At 35.4% G+C, this 18755-nt stretch overlaps 1 protein-coding gene and 1 non-coding gene across 2 annotated transcripts; both read right to left on the reverse strand.

Annotated features, from left to right (window-relative positions):
- Positions 1 to 559: 559 nt before the first annotated feature.
- On the reverse strand, positions 560 to 9345 carry LOC120254185 (zinc finger BED domain-containing protein RICESLEEPER 2-like). The gene is made up of 3 exons (XM_039262331.1): positions 9135 to 9345; positions 1348 to 2009; positions 560 to 1249 (listed from the first exon to the last, which is right to left on the reverse strand). The coding sequence occupies exons 1-3, from the start codon at positions 9343 to 9345 to the stop codon at positions 560 to 562; spliced, it is 1563 nt and encodes a 520-aa protein (XP_039118265.1).
- A 6450-nt stretch (positions 9346 to 15795) lies between these two features.
- Positions 15796 to 15902, reverse strand: LOC120254195. The gene has a single exon (XR_005534544.1). It is a non-coding gene; the product is annotated as a small nucleolar RNA R71 (small nucleolar RNA).
- Positions 15903 to 18755: the final 2853 nt, after the last annotated feature.

Genomic DNA, 18755 nt, shown 5'->3' on the forward strand with positions numbered 1-18755 from the left:
TCAATTCAGATTTCACATGGACATTAAGATTTAACAAAGATGCACATTAAGTGGCCATAGTTACTACACATGGCTTTCCTAATTCAGATTTCACATGGACATTAAGATTTAACAAAGATGCACATTAAGAGGTCATGAAGAAAGCTAAAGACATGGACATGCAAAAGTATATATGAAAAAATTCAGATTTCACATGGACATAAAGATTTAACAAAGATGCACGTTAAGTGGCCATGAAGAAAGCTAAAGAAATGGACATTAAAATTTAACAGAGATGCACATTAAGAGGTCATGAAGAAAACTAAAGACATGGACATGAAAAAGTATATATGAAAAAATTCAGATTTCACATGGACATTAAGATTTAACAATTCAGATTCACATCCACATTAAAATAAAATATAGTACAAAAAATAATAAGTACCTTCATCAAATGTTCTGAAGTATTATCGGAGCAAGTTTTTGAAGCATTATGAGTTGTTGGAGCTAAATTGGTTGATCTAAATGATGCCAACGGAGATACATCCACATAATGATCAAAAAGAGACTTACGATCCCCTCACAATTCTTCCACCTTAGCTTTTCCCAACTCCACACCATATATCTTTTTATAGCTCCAATCCACAAAATGAAACTTATATCGAGGATCCATAATTACAGCCATGACTAGTAACTTATTGAAATCATCCCAATATTTCTGAAAATTTTCAAGCATCATAACAACCATAGAACTCATGCACTCATCAAAGCCATCCACCTCGTCTTTCATTTTCAAATAAGCGGTCACAACTAAAGGAAAATTCATGTTTGCAGTTGGATACTTTGAACCGGAGAATAGATTGGTAATGGCATAAAATAGAGCTAATTTTTTTTTTAATATCTCCACTTTCTCCCATTCATCTCTTGAGGGGCAATGCTTGAAGTTTGAATCACTCAATTCTAAATGCATGAATGCACGACGATAATAAATTGCACTTTCAAGCATGATGTAAGTTGAGTTCCATTGAGTAGTGACATCTTGCCTTAATCCTTTCTTGCTATCAAGAAAACTATGAGCAACACATTCAAGAAACTTTTGCTTCCTAACTTGAGAGCCTTTCACATACTTAACACATTCACGAATTTTAGTGACACAAAGATCTATGCATTTCAGTCCATCTTGAACCACTAAATTCAGAATATGAGCCCAACAACGCATATGAAAATACTTTCCACCATATACAAGTCCATTTTTGTTAAGTAATTGAGTCTTCAACAAAGTAGAACTCTTAAATTTTTTTCAGATAATGATATCCCATTAATAAGAGATGGCATATAACAGAAGTTCAAAATTCTTTTATGCAATACCCAATCCTTATCAAGAAAGTGAGCAGTCAAACATATGTAACCATCAGTAGTTAAATACGACCAACAATCTGAAGTTAAACAAATCCTTCCAGGTGACACCGCTAGCATATTTTTAATATTCTGATTTTCCCTTTTAAACATCTTTAGACAATCAGCCTTACAAGTATTTCTGGTAACAATATTCAAATCAAGCTTCAAATATGTCAAAACAGCTCTAATTCCTTCAAACTCCAAAAATTGAAAAGATAGATCATGCATAATAATGGCACCCGTTAACAAATCTCTGAAGGTTTTAGCATCAAACTTATTACCAGATAAAGACATAGATCCAGAGCTAATTAGTAACTGACCTACATCACGGATATCTTTTCTAACACAAGTGGAGATGTGTCGCTTCATGTTTCCTGATCCATATTTTGAGTCAGTAATGTAGGTTACTCCACAATGTTTGCATTTGCATCTCTTCTTCTTATCTGATTGCTCTAGTAGAAGATCAAAACACTGCTGAAGTAAACCTTCTTTTATGAGACACTTTTTTTTTGTTGTTGTTGGCTCTCCAGGATGAGGCATTTCCTCCAAATCATCATCCTCCTGGACCTCCTCATAAATATTTATATGAGAACCATCAGTTTCACCAACATATGGACTTGAAGACATTTTGCCTACAAAATTTCAGAAAATAAGCATGTTAAAAGAGTAATGATTTCTTCCATGATATCCTGTAAAAGTTAAATATGAAAGATAGGTCTTTATGCTCACTGATTGGCTCAAGAAATCCAGCAAAGAATGAGATGAAAAAGAGGGCAATAAACTACAATCGGATGGAGGATTGGAGTAGTATTGCCGGAGTAGTCTTGCAGGAGGAAGAATGAAGATCTGACGATTGGGTTGTGGGTACCGGAGAGGTTTTAGCTTCTGGAGATGGGATGAACCAAAAGGGCAACTTATTGAGATGGGATGAGTTAGGGCAACTTCTAGAGATGGGATCTAGATACAAAAGTTTAATTGGGCCTAAACACAAAAATAGGCCCGGTTAAACCCACAAATACAAAATTAAAAATTAAAATAGACACGGTAATTAATATAGACCCCCGAACAGCTCAGCGAAGTGCAACATAGTTGAATAACCAACTTGAATCAAAGCATAAAAATTTATTAATACTTACAAAGGCTCTTGTAAAACATTTTTAAAAATATTTAAAATCAATACTATTAAAATGTTATATTCACCAATAAAATGCATAATTACCGGTAAATTTATTTAATATTTAATGTGTACAAATTTATTAATTATTTACTAATATTAAATTATCAATACTTGGGTTTTGATTTGCTTAGAATTTAAAATAAAAATAATAAATTAATTGAATTATTCTCAGAGGTCATAAACGGGTTGACCCGTTTATGACACGGTTAACCCGACCCGTTTATGACACGCGACACGTTTACCTATTCATATTAAACGGGTTAACCGTGTCATATACGTGTCAACCCGTTTATGACACGAACCCGCTTAATTTAGGCTTGTCATAAATGGGTCGACCCGTTTATGACACTAACTCGTTTAACCCAAACCCAAACCCTCTTAAGGCCGCGTCGTGTCGTGTCATGTAAACGTGTCGTGTCAAAAATTGCCACCCCAAGGACCCCCAATACTTACTGTAATAAGAATTAAAGTTCCACAGGCCGACCTATAAGAGGTGGCGTGGAAAACTCCTTTTGTATATACCCTACTTTCAGGAGGCGCGTAGAAAGCTTAAAAGGGATGTATTTTTGGGTTGTCCGGAGTCACCACACGGGCTTCCTAGCGGCTAATGCCAAGAGATTCGTGTCTTGGAAGCTCCAGGGCCTAACCGATGCCACAGTTAGTGATGGAGGATTTTGGAGGCTATTTATTATGTGATCAATCATCGACTTATTTATTTTTGAAACCCTATTTTATTGAGTTTATTGAAGGGAATGGATGATTTTGGAACTATATTTGGTTTAAAATCATTTATGTTTTAAAATGGTTATTGATGGTGTATATTGCTTATGCAAACTTTAATTCTTGTTACTTATACATTCTTGGTTATGGTTGCACTTTTGAAACATTTAACATGTTAAAATTATTAAACCTTGTGTTATGTAATTTCTTGGTTCTTCTTAAATTATGGAAACAAAAAATGATTTTAAGTATGTTCATATTTTCACAAATCTTTGAATTCTTGAGTTGTTTGGTTGAATGATGTTAATTTAGTAAAAACTTGGCTTTGACCAATTGTTAATGCATAAATGCTTTTACAGGTGTATGTTTTATTTGAGTGTTACGCTACGTTTGTTATTTTCTTAATTTTTTGGGCATTGGTAATCTTTTAAAATATCCCATTGTCATTTTGAATATATATATATATATATATATCATCTTTGAAATGTATGATTTTATAGTTCCATGCTAATCCCCTCATTGAGTAACCAAGTTTCTCAGCCCCTTTTTCTTCTTCCCAGGTGTTAGCTCAATGTGGCGATGCAGATGTGCAGTGCTTGGCAAGAGTTGGTTTCAGAGTAGTTACTTTGAGTATATATGTGTATGTTACCAATACTTGACATGTAGTGTCCATTAGGGAAATTTTTGTTAACTTATTTGTATTCATTTATGTTCCATAGAAGACCTTTGTATTTGGCGTGGTCTAGGGGTTGTATGAGAAGACATACTCATAGTTGGGGTTGTTATTATGATCATGTATTTTAATTTGTAAACCTTTATGTCTTTCTTATCTTCATATTGTCATCCTAATATTGTTAGAGACTCTATTATGTAAGTATACTATTGAGTTTCCCACAGTTGTTATAATGGTTTTGTACATGTAACAGGTCAGCCTTACGATGATCCAAGGTTAAGGTAGGGTTTGACCTTCCTTGAGTTATCATGGCAGTATGTCATGTGTGGGACCTGTGGGTCAAGCTGTGACATTAGCAGCCCAAAAACAATGGCCAATATATCAAGTTGATGTGAAGAGTCTTTTTCTAAATGGAGAACTTCAAGAGGATGTGTTTGTTCATCAACCAAGAGGATTTATAAAAGAGGGAAGTGAAGAAAAAGTCTACATATTAAGGAAGGATATATACAATTTAAAACAAGCTCCAAGAGCTTTGTATAGTAAAATAGATTACTACTTCTTACATCATGGGTTTGAGAGAAGTGAAAATGAACCAAATTTATACAAGAAGAGGGAGAATGGAAACAATGTTCTATTACTAGTTTGTTTATACATTTATGATATTATTTATACAAGTTCATCACAAAGTTTAATTGCAGAATTTAAAGCTGGAATAATGAAGACTATTGAAATGAGTGATATTGGGTTAATGCATTACTTTCTCAGGCTAGAAGTAAGATAATGACTTGATGGAGTGTTTATCTCTCAAAGGAAATATGTAGAGGGACTTCTATACAAATTCAATATGCAACAGTGCAAGAAAGTTTTAACTCAATGAATGTAAATGAGAAGATGCAAGTGCAAGATGGTAGTGGTAGCATAGATGCAAAGAAATACAGAGCTTTAATCGGAGGATTAAATTACCAGTTCATACTAGACCATACATTGCATTCTCAGTAAGTATGGTATCAAGATACATGAGTATCCCACAAGAATTTAGTATGTTGTAGCCAAAAGAATCTTGCGATATATTGCAAGAACAATTGACTTTGGTCTTTGGTAAACTAATTGGGTTTACTGATAGTGATTGGGCAAGATCTTTGGATGATCGAAGAAGCACTTCAAGTAATATATTCATGCTTGGTTCAAGTACAATAACTTGTTCTTAGAAGCAAGGGATAACGACATTATCAACAACGGAGGCAGAGTATGTAGCTTCTATATTTGCAGCATGCCAGAAAATTTGGCTGAGGAGATTGCTTGAAGACATGGGCCAAGCTCAAATTGAAGCAACTGAAACCCTATGTGATAATAGATCAGCAATTTCCATAAAAAGGTATCTAATTATGCATGGGAAAAATAAACATATGGATATTAGATTTCATTTCATAAGAGGGTTGGTTATAGATGGAAAGATTTTATTGAAGTATTGCAAAACTTAAAAGCAACTGCCTGATATATTGACAAATCTACTTCCTATTAATAGGTTGTATTATTTTAGATCAATGTTAGGTGTCTGCAGTTTTGATTCTAGGGGGAGTGTTGAGGATTAATCAAAACCCATCATACATTGGTCCAGGTGGCAGCCAACATGGAAAGTGCCTGTTAGAAGAGCAGTTATTTTAATCAATTATAGATAGTTTCTTATACAAATCATTTCAGAGAAATCATCCTTTAGTAAAAGGTGCAATTAGAGAGTGCAAGTTGTATTATATATATATATATATATATGTATATATCTAAAAGTTTGTAATGATTTTGATTCAGTTTTTAATTCAATCATTTAATTTGTTCGCTAAAGTTCGGTTGTATACTCTGTAACTTTTACTTGTCATTCTTATACTCATCAAAGTGATATTTAGATAAATATTGCTTGGTAAATGTGATTGTTGATTGGCATATAGTCTGAGCACAAAATCGTGTCCATTAGGCTAAGATAATTCATATTCAAAGTTTACTTATTTAGAATCTAATGTGGATGAAAAAGAGAATGCATTGATTATTTGAGAATATCAGGAAGGCTAACACTAGAATATGGTGCTTGCATGCCAAATGAAGCAAGGAACATTATATAAGCAAGTATGAGAAGAAGAGATGCATGAATGATGGAGAAACGTAGTAGTATTGTAGTGGTGAGTGTGAATCTAGAATGAAACAACCACAAGATAATCCAAAAAATTAGACAATGAAAGTCTTGTGGATACATAACCATGTTGTAAGAATATTTTCACTCCATACAAATCAATTTCTTATCAGCTAGCTGCCTTCTATATTCATTCGACAAAATTAATACTTAAATTTACCAAGAACTGATTCAAATGCAAGTTGTTTAACAAAGCATCATACATAATCCTTCTCAAAATCACTTCCTTTACATGGAGATTTTTTATTAATACAAATGAAACAAACATGTATATAGTTGTTGGCGTGCCCACAAAGGCAATGATAATACTTATGTGTGCCCTCATCAGTTAACATCAGTATTAGGTTGAAAGTCCACTCGCACAATTGGAGACCTTTGGCGCCACTGTGTTCAGAGCCTTTCCGAACCTCGACAATAAAAGTCCCACAAACCAAACCTTACACAATTGGGTCAGTATCATTCAACCGAAGCCTTTTGATACATGTAGTAAGATTCTTGCATAACATTCCACTCAAAATAGTAATTAGAATTAAAACATATTGAAAGAATTGTGAAGCAGTAGTAACATGTGAGAAGAAATTAAGAAAAAAAAATAATGAAAGAACTTAATTGTGTGGTTTTTCTGAGCATATCTAGCACTTCTATAGAAATTCTGGGTATGTAGATCCTTCCACAAACCCTATGTGAGATCTAGACTTCCTGCTTCCCTGCATTAGAAGCTCGATAGCATATTTTATGGGGTCTACTTTTGAGAGCCATTTTATGGAATATCTAGCTAAAAAGAAATCAAAGAATTTTTAGACTCCATAAGCTTCCCCATGTTTTCATCATCTTTGAAATTATTCATAACCATCTTTCTTCTATCGCTATAGCATGAGAACCGCAATAGCGCTTCCAAAGAGACTAGCAATAGAGCTTCATAAGAGACTCTCTACAAAACCTCAAATGCTCACTAGATTTCCTAAGCACTAGATCAAAAGATTTCTCCAACATCACGACCTCACAACCTCTAGCGCCCAAAGTGAGCCACACAACCCTAACAGCTTAAGTAAGCCTCTTGTTACTGCATGGTAGACTTTACTGACTCAGCTGTGTCTTTCCTTTCATTTTTCCTCTGTTTATCCATTTCTATGGAAAGCATCACCTCTGATGATTGCCTCCTAGTTTCTGTTTTATCATGTTGTTTTTTCTTTTAGTAATTATTTTTTTCAGTTTTTCAGTTATTTTGTCATCTCATTGCTGGTACTTTCATTTGTTAGTTTTGTTTTCCTTGTTAGCATATAATGTATAGAAATACACTTAACTACTTGAGCAATATAAAACTCAATTTGAATTATTTCGTACCCTTTGTTCAATGAGAAAATAGATCATAATTCAAATGAAGATCTTACTCGTAAAAGGGTAAGGAGGAAAGGATATGGAATTAAAGAACCCTGGTTGGTGATAAATTTTGATTAGCTTATTTCCTCATTTCTACCTTAGGATGGGTAGCACTTTATTATGATTAGGTCGCCACAAACAATACCTAATTGTGGATATGATAAGAAATTTTAGTAACAAAAAAATACGAATATTATTACAAATTATAAAAACAAAATTTGCGAAATCTTGTTTTTATTTCGGCTTGTAAAAATAGTATATATGGTAGAAAAATAAGTAATCTATTCCACTTTTAAAAAAAATGATCTTATTCTTATCTTGGAGATTGTGTAATGCTTAACTAATTGGTATTCAATTGGGGGCCTCTCGCACTCGATTGAGAGAGAGATTGTGTGTGTGTGTGTGTGTGTGTGTGTGTGTAGAGAGAGAGAGAGAGAGAGAGAGAGAGAGAGAGAGGTTGGTTGAGAGACTTTAGCATTAATCATGAGGAGTTGGATTAGGGCTGGAAGAGCAAAACATTCATGAGAAATAAAATTAGAATAAGGAGAGACCATGATGCACACAAGAAGCAGGATTAGGGCTGGAAGAGCAAAACATTCATGAGAAATAAAATTAGAATAAGGAGAGACCATGATGCATACAAGAAGCAGGATATGGGGTGCCAAAGAAAATAGTGGAGAATATTTTTATTTGTATTTAATTTTAAAAAAATTAATTCCAGGTACTATAATCCACTATTAAATATTTTTAAAAATAAAAATAAGTAGAGAATAAAAAATCCAACACAAATTTTTATAAAAAAAAAATAGTTGTCTTTTTTTGTACCTAACTGTGGACAAATCATGTGTCAATTCACAAACATGAAGTTAATATCTCAATGCAAATACACCCTCATCTTACATGAGCTGAGGTTTAAACATGTTTCCTCGACATAACATGAACACCTTAAGTAAGCATAGCTAATCTAATATCTCATGGTTTCCTGTTCCAACACGTTTTGTAAGATTGATATGATTATTCTGGCAATACATCATGCATTTTGCTAAGATATAATCAAGAAATATTGTCATCTTATAATGAGTTCACCCTTTCCATGTACAATTAGAGAGCAAGCATGATCTCAAACTTAACTAATGTTGCCAAAGTGTCTCTGTATTGATCACAAGTTCATTCTAGTGGGTTCAAAGCATACTTCTACATGTGATATGTTGGTGAGGGAGAAAAGGAAAGACGGTTTCTTTGTGGCCCATATCAAGTTTAATGAGCCTCAAATGAAAATAAGGCCTAGTGGACCCCAAAATCCATTGAGGCGCTGTTTAGTTGACAATAAGTAGGTGTAAGTAGAAGTAACTAGTTTTACATGTGAAAGTTACTTTTTGGTGTTTGGTTTAAAGTAAAAGAACATTTCACAAGTAATACTAGTTACTTCTTACCCCTATTTTCCAGTGATTCAACGCACAGCAAAAATGGCTGTGAGTTGAAATATTGTAAAACATTTCCCAGCCATAGCTTACAGTCACCCTATTCTCAGCCTTGACAGAATTTCATCTCCAACCTTCATTGCCTTGGCGGTGACAACACCCACCACAATAGAGCTTCTACCCCTATCTATGCCGTGTTTGGACCACTGGCGATTGGGATCACAAGGTCCGCATCTTCTTTCTCTTCTTCTCCGATCACAAATCCCAATCCTTCCTTTCCAACTCCTCCAAAGCTCTCTGCATCGATGCTCACATGGCCCAAGAGGTCGCAACCCTTCTTGCTATCGACGTCTCCTCCGCTGTCAGCATGGATCTCGTCCCTAATCCTTCCCTCGTCGTCACTAGTGATTTCCATTCCTAGCCCTTCCCTGGCTCCTCCATCAATTTTGAATTCTCAAATGTTTTTTACCACGCACTCAAGATCAAGCGCACGCTCCGGCCCAAAGTGTGTGCCATGTGACAATCAAGCACAAGGGCAATACTCAGCTAACAATCTTTCTGGGATTGATGGGTTGTGATGCTGTTCAAGAGGATGGAGGTTGTTAGGGTTGTGATGTTGTTCAAGGATTTCATTTTTTTCACATATGATTCTATTATTTTTTAATGTAATTTTATGTTAAAAAAATATTTGTTAATTAAATTTAATGTTAAATTTTAAAAAATAAATATCAAATTTTTTTATATTAAATAAATATTGTATTAAGTTAATTAATTATTTTTATTTAAATTAATTTGTATGACAAGTAATAAATAATTAGTAATAAAACCTAATGGAGGTAATCTCACCGTACCACTTACATAGTCACCATAACTCTTACACTTATATCAACCAAACACAAAAAATAAATACAACATTTTCACTTACATCAAACCAAACAACAATGATGTAAGTTGAAATACAACATTTTCACTTACACTGTAAATCCACTTACATGTAATTTGAGTAACTGCCAACTAAACAACCCCTAAATGTAATAAGGACTCTAGAGGTATTAGGATTCAAAAAATTGAACCTTGAAAGTACCTCGATAATAATTAGCATTCTCATTATGTTTTGGTGATATAGTCCGTTTAATGGATCCAGTAAAGACTGACGAAGGCCATAACTTGTTGAAGTCCACCAAGACTCTAGTGGTCCCTTAGTTCAATGGAACAGGGAATTTAAGGTCATTTAGAGCTAATTTAGACCTTTGGATTTGCTCAGAAATTATGCCCTCTAATGGGCTTTGGGTCCCATAAGGCTCTTTATGGTTTGGCACCCAATAAAAGCCCATCACATTTCCAAGCAAGACTTTAATTCCTTCAAATGATAATAATAAAAGTTTTATGGCTCTTCAAAGTTGGAGGCTTTTGAGATCCATTTTAGTCTCAAATACGCTATTGGTCTTATTAAGGCCCATTATGTTCCAAGCTTGTTAGGACCCAAAATTGAACATTGGTTAATAAAATTATAGAACCTTAATGGTCCTTCAAAGCTCCGAGCTCTCAAGACTTAAGCTCAAATGGTCTTTCGACCCATCAAAAATTATAATTATCCCATGCCATTTAGAACCCTTAAAGAATTTTCATGGTCCCTTAAATGAGTAATTACAAAATATTCATGATTCTTTTTAAATTTTGAGCTCTCAAGGGCCATTTCAAGTTCAACCTAGCTTTGAAGGTCATTGAGGCTCGTTATTAGTTGAAGTCCATTAAGGCCCAAAAAATAACTATTTATTCTTTCAAATGATCAATAAACTTTATGGTTCTTCAAAGCTCTAAAATCTCAAGGCTTTTGGGCCCTTTTCAAGAATAAGCTTAATAGTTATGGATGTCATTTTTTGTTTCAAAGCTTAAGCAGCCTTGTGGGCCCTTTTCAAGGATAAGCTTAATTGTTACGGATGTCATTTTTTATTTACTTTGTAGGTTGAAGAAGCTTGGTATACTTGCTATCTATTTATAGAAATTGGTCTACTGGAGGATAAAATGGTATTAGTATATTCCTAAAATATAATATTAAGAAGAAAGTAATTATGACACCTTTTTTACACACCACCTGTTAAACCTTTGAAATAGGTAACTACCTAACAAAACCATGAGAATTAAAATTTTTTAAAATTAATATTTTCTAAAGTTCAAATTTTACCCTTCTTTATCTACCTTTTTTTCGCTGGCGAGCTCACCCCATGCTTGCTTAGCCTCTCGGAAGTTTACTATGACTGGGGAAGCTAGTCCTGGCCCTATGGCAGCCATGCACATGCACACCCAAAGATTGGGTGTGCCCTAACAAGCTTACCCATCCTTGAGGGGCTCGCGGAGGCCATCCAAGCTTGCCCTTGTCTCATGGAACCCCACCTAGCTCCCCAAGGTCTATGTGACCCCACATTGACTCACAATGTTCATTGAGACTGGGTGGGCTATTACTAACCCTAGGAAACCAAGGGAGGCACCTCAGAACATAGAAGGAAAGATAAAAAGGAACACACACACACACTGTCTCACTCCCGACCTGAGGGCGCTGGGATGTAGCAACCGCAAGATAACTCGAGGAGGGATAGCCATACTACTCAATCCTCAAGTCACCACAAGGCTATCCAAATCCTAGGTTTTCACACTTTTGAACTAAAAATCACATATGCAAAAATACACAAGGCAAGGTTTATAATAACAGCACAAATGAAGCAAAAACATTAAAATCTAATAATAGAGTCCAATAAAGGTACTGGTCATAAATATCGTAAGATTTTCAAGAAAAGATAGACAACGTACTAATCACGTAAGTAGAGTGACAAATACACTAGTGGATCCATATTCTAATAAAATGTCAAATGTTGAAGAAACAGCATACGTAAGACTGGAATTAATAAAAAAAAGATAGTTGGAAGGATGCTCAGCACTCCATTCCGCCATAATGCCTCTAACTATTAGAGCATGGAAGGGAGAGATAAGGAATGAGTAATCTAAGTCACTCAATGAGTAGGTTAGCACAATTCTAAAAGAATATCAAACCGAGTTAAATAAACATCAATAATCACACTTTTACATAAATACATAAACTTCGAATGATACAATAACTTGCATAACATGTCTATACATATAGATGAAACCCATAATCATTATAAATGATACCTTTGCCTCAAATAAGGGTTTTCCATTTCAAAAATTATCTTTCGAGATAATATAAGTTTATAAAACATCAAACTATGAAATTCTTCATAAAACTCATTCTTTTCTTTTCAAGAGTAAGCAAGGGATCAATTCAAGAAAAGTACAACATAAGAAGCATGAGTCCTCAATTACCAATTTTACATATTGATCCTTGGATCCATGGTCTAGAAACCCCTCTAAACTATAGCCGTGGCTATAGCTAAGTTCAGAGCCGTCAAGGTCTTCATGTCCTTGATGTTGATCCACCAGTTCCATATGGTGGCTCAGAATCCCGATGTACCATCCAAATCATGGATTCTCCATGCTATATGAAGAGGAAAGAAATGGGTCTTCCACACCACCTCTAAAGGTTGGTTCGTGGGAACCCACTGTTGCAGCAAGTGAGTTACATACCCGTCACCATCAAAACAATCAATACCATCCACATTAGCCATATCACATGGTCCTTGTTCAAGACAATAATCACATATCAGGAATGAACATCAATTCTGCATAAATCAATGTCACAAGTAACATATGTATATAAGTTTCAAATGCCATTTCAAATCTAATATACCAATGTAACCATAAGCCTTTTCAACAAATATCATGAGTTTCATTTATAAAATTGAGGCCATAGAAACTCTTTCTAAATTGATTAAATCATCAGTTTAATATGATAAACATAAGAGTTACTTTTAAATCATAACCAACACCTCATAAATAATTTGAACTCAAAATATAAGCATAATCGTAAACACATTCACTCTAACATCAAGAGTTTTCAAGTAGAGTTTAATAATATAGAAATCCCTTTTTAAACAGATCGAAGAATCGATTCAATATGATAAAACCCATGAATCATTTTTAGTCAAGCAATACGAATAATCAAGTCATATTCTAAAAGAATTGTGCAATCATGAATCCCACTCACCACATAAGCAAGAAAGCCTCGGGCATGCTACTCCTCCGCCAGCGCCTTACCTCATGATGAACCTTCACCACCTAACCAACCAACCCCACAGACACACAACAACAATAAGAACTAAACAAAGAAAACATGGGAATGAAACCCTAGGTTTAAGCATGCTATGCAACCCTAATTCGATCCTAAGGTTGGCTCAACACTCAGTTTCAAGGTCATCAATTAACTCCTAATGGTTTGAGCTTCATTCCAACCCAAAGAATTCAAAGAAACAACTAAGATTAATTGGTGCTATAGTAACTCTGAAAACAAGGAAGAAGAGGTTGAAGGATTTCACTTGATCAAAACTAAACTATACAATGCAATCTAAACACTATTCTTAAGTTCAAACCACAAAAGCAAGAAGAAGAATAAGAATCAAGCCATAATTCAAGTTCAAAATCTAACCCTAGCTTCATTCACCCAAACAATGAAGAAGGAAGGAGAGAATGAGAACTTACTTTGAGCAAAGAATAGATCCATCTTTAAGCTCCACAACCAAGGCCAAGAGATCATCCAAAACAAACCTCTAATCTCTAAAGAGTAGCAAGAGATGAGAGGAGGAGAGGATGAGAGAGTAAGGGAGAAGAAACCCAAGCAAAATACCATAAAAAAGGCTTAAAAAGGCACTCCACGTGTGTGCGCGGCCCGCACAGTCCCACTTGTGCATAACTCGCACACTCTATGCGGCCTGTGCATAGTCCACACACCTCTAAAACTCCAAAGTACATACTTGGAAGAGCTTGGCAAGACGCACCAAGCTAAATACAAGAAGAACTTGACTATAACATCAAATCAACACACAAGAAAAGATCAAAATACACCACTCTACACAAGAAAGAAAAATGAAATACCACACATACACATACACATACATGTATATATGTATGTACATATGTATGTGATGAGTATAATTTGCACTCAATATATAGATCTTCTTTAACTCATTATGAATTAAATTGAATTATTTTGAACCAATTTTACTCCAAATCTTATTGTTATTGTATTATAGAAAATAAAGAGAATGATGTGAAGGAAGAACATGTAAAAAAAACACAAACTTGGATAAAAGAAGAGCAAAGTTTCCAACAAAGAGTGAACAAGCAAAACAGAAAATCTAGCGCATACGCGCTAGCATGCAGCACTTAGGCGCTACAACATAAAGAGATGGAAAACAAAAACTATAGCGCCTAGGCGCTATAGTCTTTGGCACCTAGGCACTATCCCGGTTTTAAGTTATAAAAAGGGCTAGGGTTGAGACAACAGGAGAGGGAGAATTTTTTAGATAAAGAGGCCGGGAGCGATGATTCGGCGTGGATTCATTGCCAGGCTTTAGTTTTTAGTTTTTCTTTGTTTATTTGATTATGAACCTTATTCATATGTCGAACTTTACAATTATTATGTTCTAAATACTTTTTCTAGGGCTACGATGTAGCCAGACTATGTAAACCTAGATTTATGTTTGTTTAATTCAATTGATGCTTGTTTTAAAACTATGTTGGATATTTTAATCTATGCTTAATGCTTGTGATTGCTTGATCACCAATTGAATGATTAGTAATTTTTTTTAAGACCGAGAGTTGATAATTGAATTAGGTCTTGGTTGAACTATCGTACAATCATCATAAGATAGAGATATTTATGAGGTTGTATGCATCATTATAAAATTCTAGAGCTTAATGAGTTCCATAGGTTCACAGTTATCTCAGAGATGATGTTAACTTATCTAGTGGAATATGCTATTGATTCTTGAGAAAGATCAATATGTAATTTAGGGAAATTTGATGACAACATAAAAAATAAACATTGATTGATTGAACTAGGTAATCAAGATGGAATTAGTCTTAGTGAACTCGGAAATCTTAGAATCTCTTGACAATGATTTCTTCTCATCTAACTATCTTTCTTTAGTCCTTGAATTAGATTTTCTAAATTAAATCTCTTCAATCTCATTAGTAAAGTAGAATTAGGGTTAGTAATTTTGATAATTAATTAACTCAATCCATGTGGGACGATACTCTCTTATCATTATATTATTTGTTTGCGATAGCGTATACTTGCATTATAAAAATCACACAAACAAGTTTTTGGCGCCGTTGCAAAGGATTGTGTTCTTTATTAATATCAAGATAAAAAAACTATAGTTTTACTTCATAATTCATTGTTCTTGATTTTTTTTCTCTTTTAATCAAAATTATTAAAATTGAATGCGAAGATTTGGTACGTGTCGCAGGAACAGGGAGGAGAAAAGACTTACAAATAATCAATCGCCAAAAGCCATGGATAATCCTGAGGAAGTAAGAGCTAAGGACAATGCACCTGCAAATGAGCAAGTATTTAATAATCCAATGGTGGTCAATCAACCAATGGTTTTGCATGATTATGTGATGCCATCAACTGGCATTCAACCTGCGATTAGGCGACCAGTAATTTAGGCAAACAACTTTGAGCTGAAGCCAGTGACTCTTCAAATGATTCATGCAATTCAGTTCAGTGGGCTACCTAATGAAGACCCCAATCTTCAAAATCGCAAACTTTCTTGAAGTTTGTGATACAGTTAAGTATAATGGAGTGGATGATGAAGCTGTTCATCTATGTCTATTTCCTTTAAAGCAAGAAATTGGTTTGAATTCATTGCCACCAGATTCCATTGTTACATGGGATGATCTTGTTCAGAAATTCCTTGCCAAATTCTTTCCACCAACCAAAACAGCAAAGATGCGGATTGAAATCAATAATTTTGCTTAATATGAAGGCGAAACTTTATATGAGGCATGGTAAAGATACCAGGAATTATTAAATAAATGTCCTCATCATGGATTGCATAAATGGATGCAGATTCAAAACTTTTAACAAGGTCTGAACAACACCACCAAAACACTAGTGGATGCATATGCAGATTGAGCATTAATGAATAAACTATAGATGAGGCATATGAATTGCTAGAAGATATGGCTGCTAACAACTATCAATGGCCTAATGAGCAAAATATGCCAAGAAAGGTGGCTGGAGTACATAAGATAGATGCCATTACCAACCTTTCAGCCCAATTAGTAGCGCTCTCAAAGCAGTTACAAAACAATAATTTGGCAGCAAATGCAGTAAATACTACATCTCTGGCTTGTGAAATGTGTAATGGGCCTCATTAAAGCTTTGAATGTCCAGCTAGTAGTTCTTTTTCACAAATGACAGAAGAGCAACCTCAATATGTGGAGAATTTCAACAGGTAATAAGATAACCCCTACTGTAATAGATACAATCCAGGATAACGAAATCATCCTAACCTATCTCAGAAAAATAACTCAACCATGCAGGAACAGAGCAACCCACCATAAGAGAAGAAAATAAATTTGGAGGAAGCAATGGCTCAGTTGGCTACAACTCAAACGCAATTCACAAATGAAAACTCACACTAGCCGGCAAAATCAATCTGCACAAATCAGGAATTTGGAGGTTCAGCTAAGTCAAATAGCAGGTATGCTAACAGAGAGACAACAAGGAAACTTGTTGACAAGACCGAATATGCATGTAAACCGCAAGTGCACGGGTGTCGAAGTAATAATACCCAGGTGAGAGGGTAGTCGAATCCATAGGGAATAGTGCTTAGAACCACCAAGATTTCTAATTAACTAGAATGAAAATATGTTGATAGTGATGTGAAAACAAACTCAATGCAAATGAAAATAAGAAAAGATAAAGAGGCTCGAGTAAAAGATAGGGGAGGCAATCGACGATAAATGGGGTACTCGGATATTAATCCGCTTAGGACAATCGTTTCAAGTGCAGAAACCCTCTATTATGCTTCTTAACTAATACATTAATGAATCGTGGAGATCCTTTAATACATGGTCCTAAATCTAAGGTCAACCATGCCTAACCCTATACATGTCCTGGAGGAGAAATTGAACAATCTCTCAACCTCACACTCAGATAGAATCGCAATGAGTTCTAGGGATTCCACGTGATAAATCCTCTTCCTATATGTAGACCTAACCCTTTAGTCCAGTGGAAGGTCCCTAGCCACAATTAAGTCCTAGATGCTAAAAATCACTTCAACGCTCACTCCATTGCATTCGCAACTAAGCCACAAGCAGATGGTCATCCCTTAGCCCATTCACTCCTATGACCGTAAAGAACCCTCGAGGAATGGAGGTAAAATAAATCACACCGGAGGGGAGGGGGACGCTCCGCTACCTCTCGACTCACCCCTCTCAACCCTCTCCAATCTAGCTTTGTCTAACTCTCGTGGTGTGTCACTCACTCACAAGGGTTACCAACAAGAACTCTCAACCCTAGTATCACTCTAAGGGAGTATTCACTCAATCAAGCATACAAGATTGGAACTCAATTAAAACATCAATTAATTGAAAGCATAATAAAAAGGTTCAATGAAATGAATACATCCTAGAGTTCACAAATATCCAAGTACCCACCACGAGTTTAGCTCTCCATGGAGCAAAATACAATAGATAATGAAATCAAAAGCAAAAAGATGCAATCCATGAATGAAAACCCCCCTTGTGTTTGTGTCAAAGGTCTTGTGGATCGGTCGCGTCTTCTTCAAAGGTCCCCTCGTCAAACCTAGGGCACACCACTCCGGATCGGTGCCAACGAAAGCTCCCCCAATAGCTCTCTTCCGAAGGAAACGTAGTGTCGAAGGCCATCAAACCTCTCCAAAGCCTTGCCAAAGCCTCTCCAAACCCTAGCCGTGGGCGCCTCCAAAGATGGGGAAAAGTGGAAGAAAAGGTAGGGGAAAAGATGAAGAAATTAGGGCTGAATCGCAGCTTTTAAAGAGCTAGAATCGGGCATCCCCACGGCCCAGTGGATGTTCCACACGGGCGTGTGGATTCTCTGAATTTCTGATTTTCTGCATGTTGTGAACAGTAACTACTACAGTGAATTGTTTCGATGATTTGCTACAATAACCTACTGCGGTACTCCGCAAAAAACACTGCTGAATCCACTTTTCATCGAGGCAACATAAATGGGCACACGTTTATTCCGTAGATCACATCGCTTCTTCAATAAAAGGGTTCATTGGTGAAGATCTTGCTATCAATGCACAAGTCGGGATATGCAAATGTGATTGCCCTTGTTCCCCTCCAAATCATTATAATTGCTTGAATACATGGAGGTTGGCACACATTCACGTATCTTTGAGCCCAACTTATGTCTTCAGCATTTGTTTCTTCCAAGATTTCATCAAATAGTGCATTCACAATCTACATTGGCTTCTTTCTCTAAGATTCGGCTTCACAAACCTATATGCATGAAAGTAACATAAATACACACATATTAGTGTTAAAACCCGATAAAAGTGATGCTCATCATAAAGAAAGAACACTTTGCATTCTTATCACGTAAACACTTATCACTTGCCTAGCACATCTGAGGCAAATCCAAGAAAGAGTGGCAATGAACAATGTAGTGCAATCACTTTGAGGAGTGGAATGGAATTAAAAATACCAGAGAAAAAGTATAAGTCTGTAGATCTGAAGCATGATGAAGGTAACCTAGAACACAACAAGTCTGAAGCTCAGATTGAAGCATCATTACCACAAGATAGATTTCGCAGAATCCCTTTTCCTCAGCTCCTGAAGAAGAATAAGCTTAACCAGCAGTTTGCTAAATTCTTGGATGTATTCAAGAAGCTTCACATTAATATACCATTTGCT

This window comes from Dioscorea cayenensis, unplaced genomic scaffold, assembly GCF_009730915.1.
Source record: "Dioscorea cayenensis subsp. rotundata cultivar TDr96_F1 unplaced genomic scaffold, TDr96_F1_v2_PseudoChromosome.rev07_lg8_w22 25.fasta BLBR01000375.1, whole genome shotgun sequence".
Classification (NCBI taxonomy): domain Eukaryota; kingdom Viridiplantae; phylum Streptophyta; class Magnoliopsida; order Dioscoreales; family Dioscoreaceae; genus Dioscorea; species Dioscorea cayenensis.

What these genes read in the sequence shown, in the direction of transcription:
- LOC120254185 (XM_039262331.1), bottom strand. Translation starts at nt 9,345, where the DNA reads ATGGAAATCACTAGTGACGACGAGGGAAGGATTAGGGACGAGATCCAT. An exon ending in TGTGATCCCAATCGCCAGTG is followed by an intron (nt 2,010 to 9,134) that starts GTCCAAACACGG and finishes GAAATTTTGTAG; the next exon opens with GCAAAATGTCTTCAAGTCCA. An exon ending in ACTTTCTTGATAAGGATTGG is followed by an intron (nt 1,250 to 1,347) that starts GTATTGCATAAA and finishes ACTTTGTTGAAG; the next exon opens with ACTCAATTACTTAACAAAAA.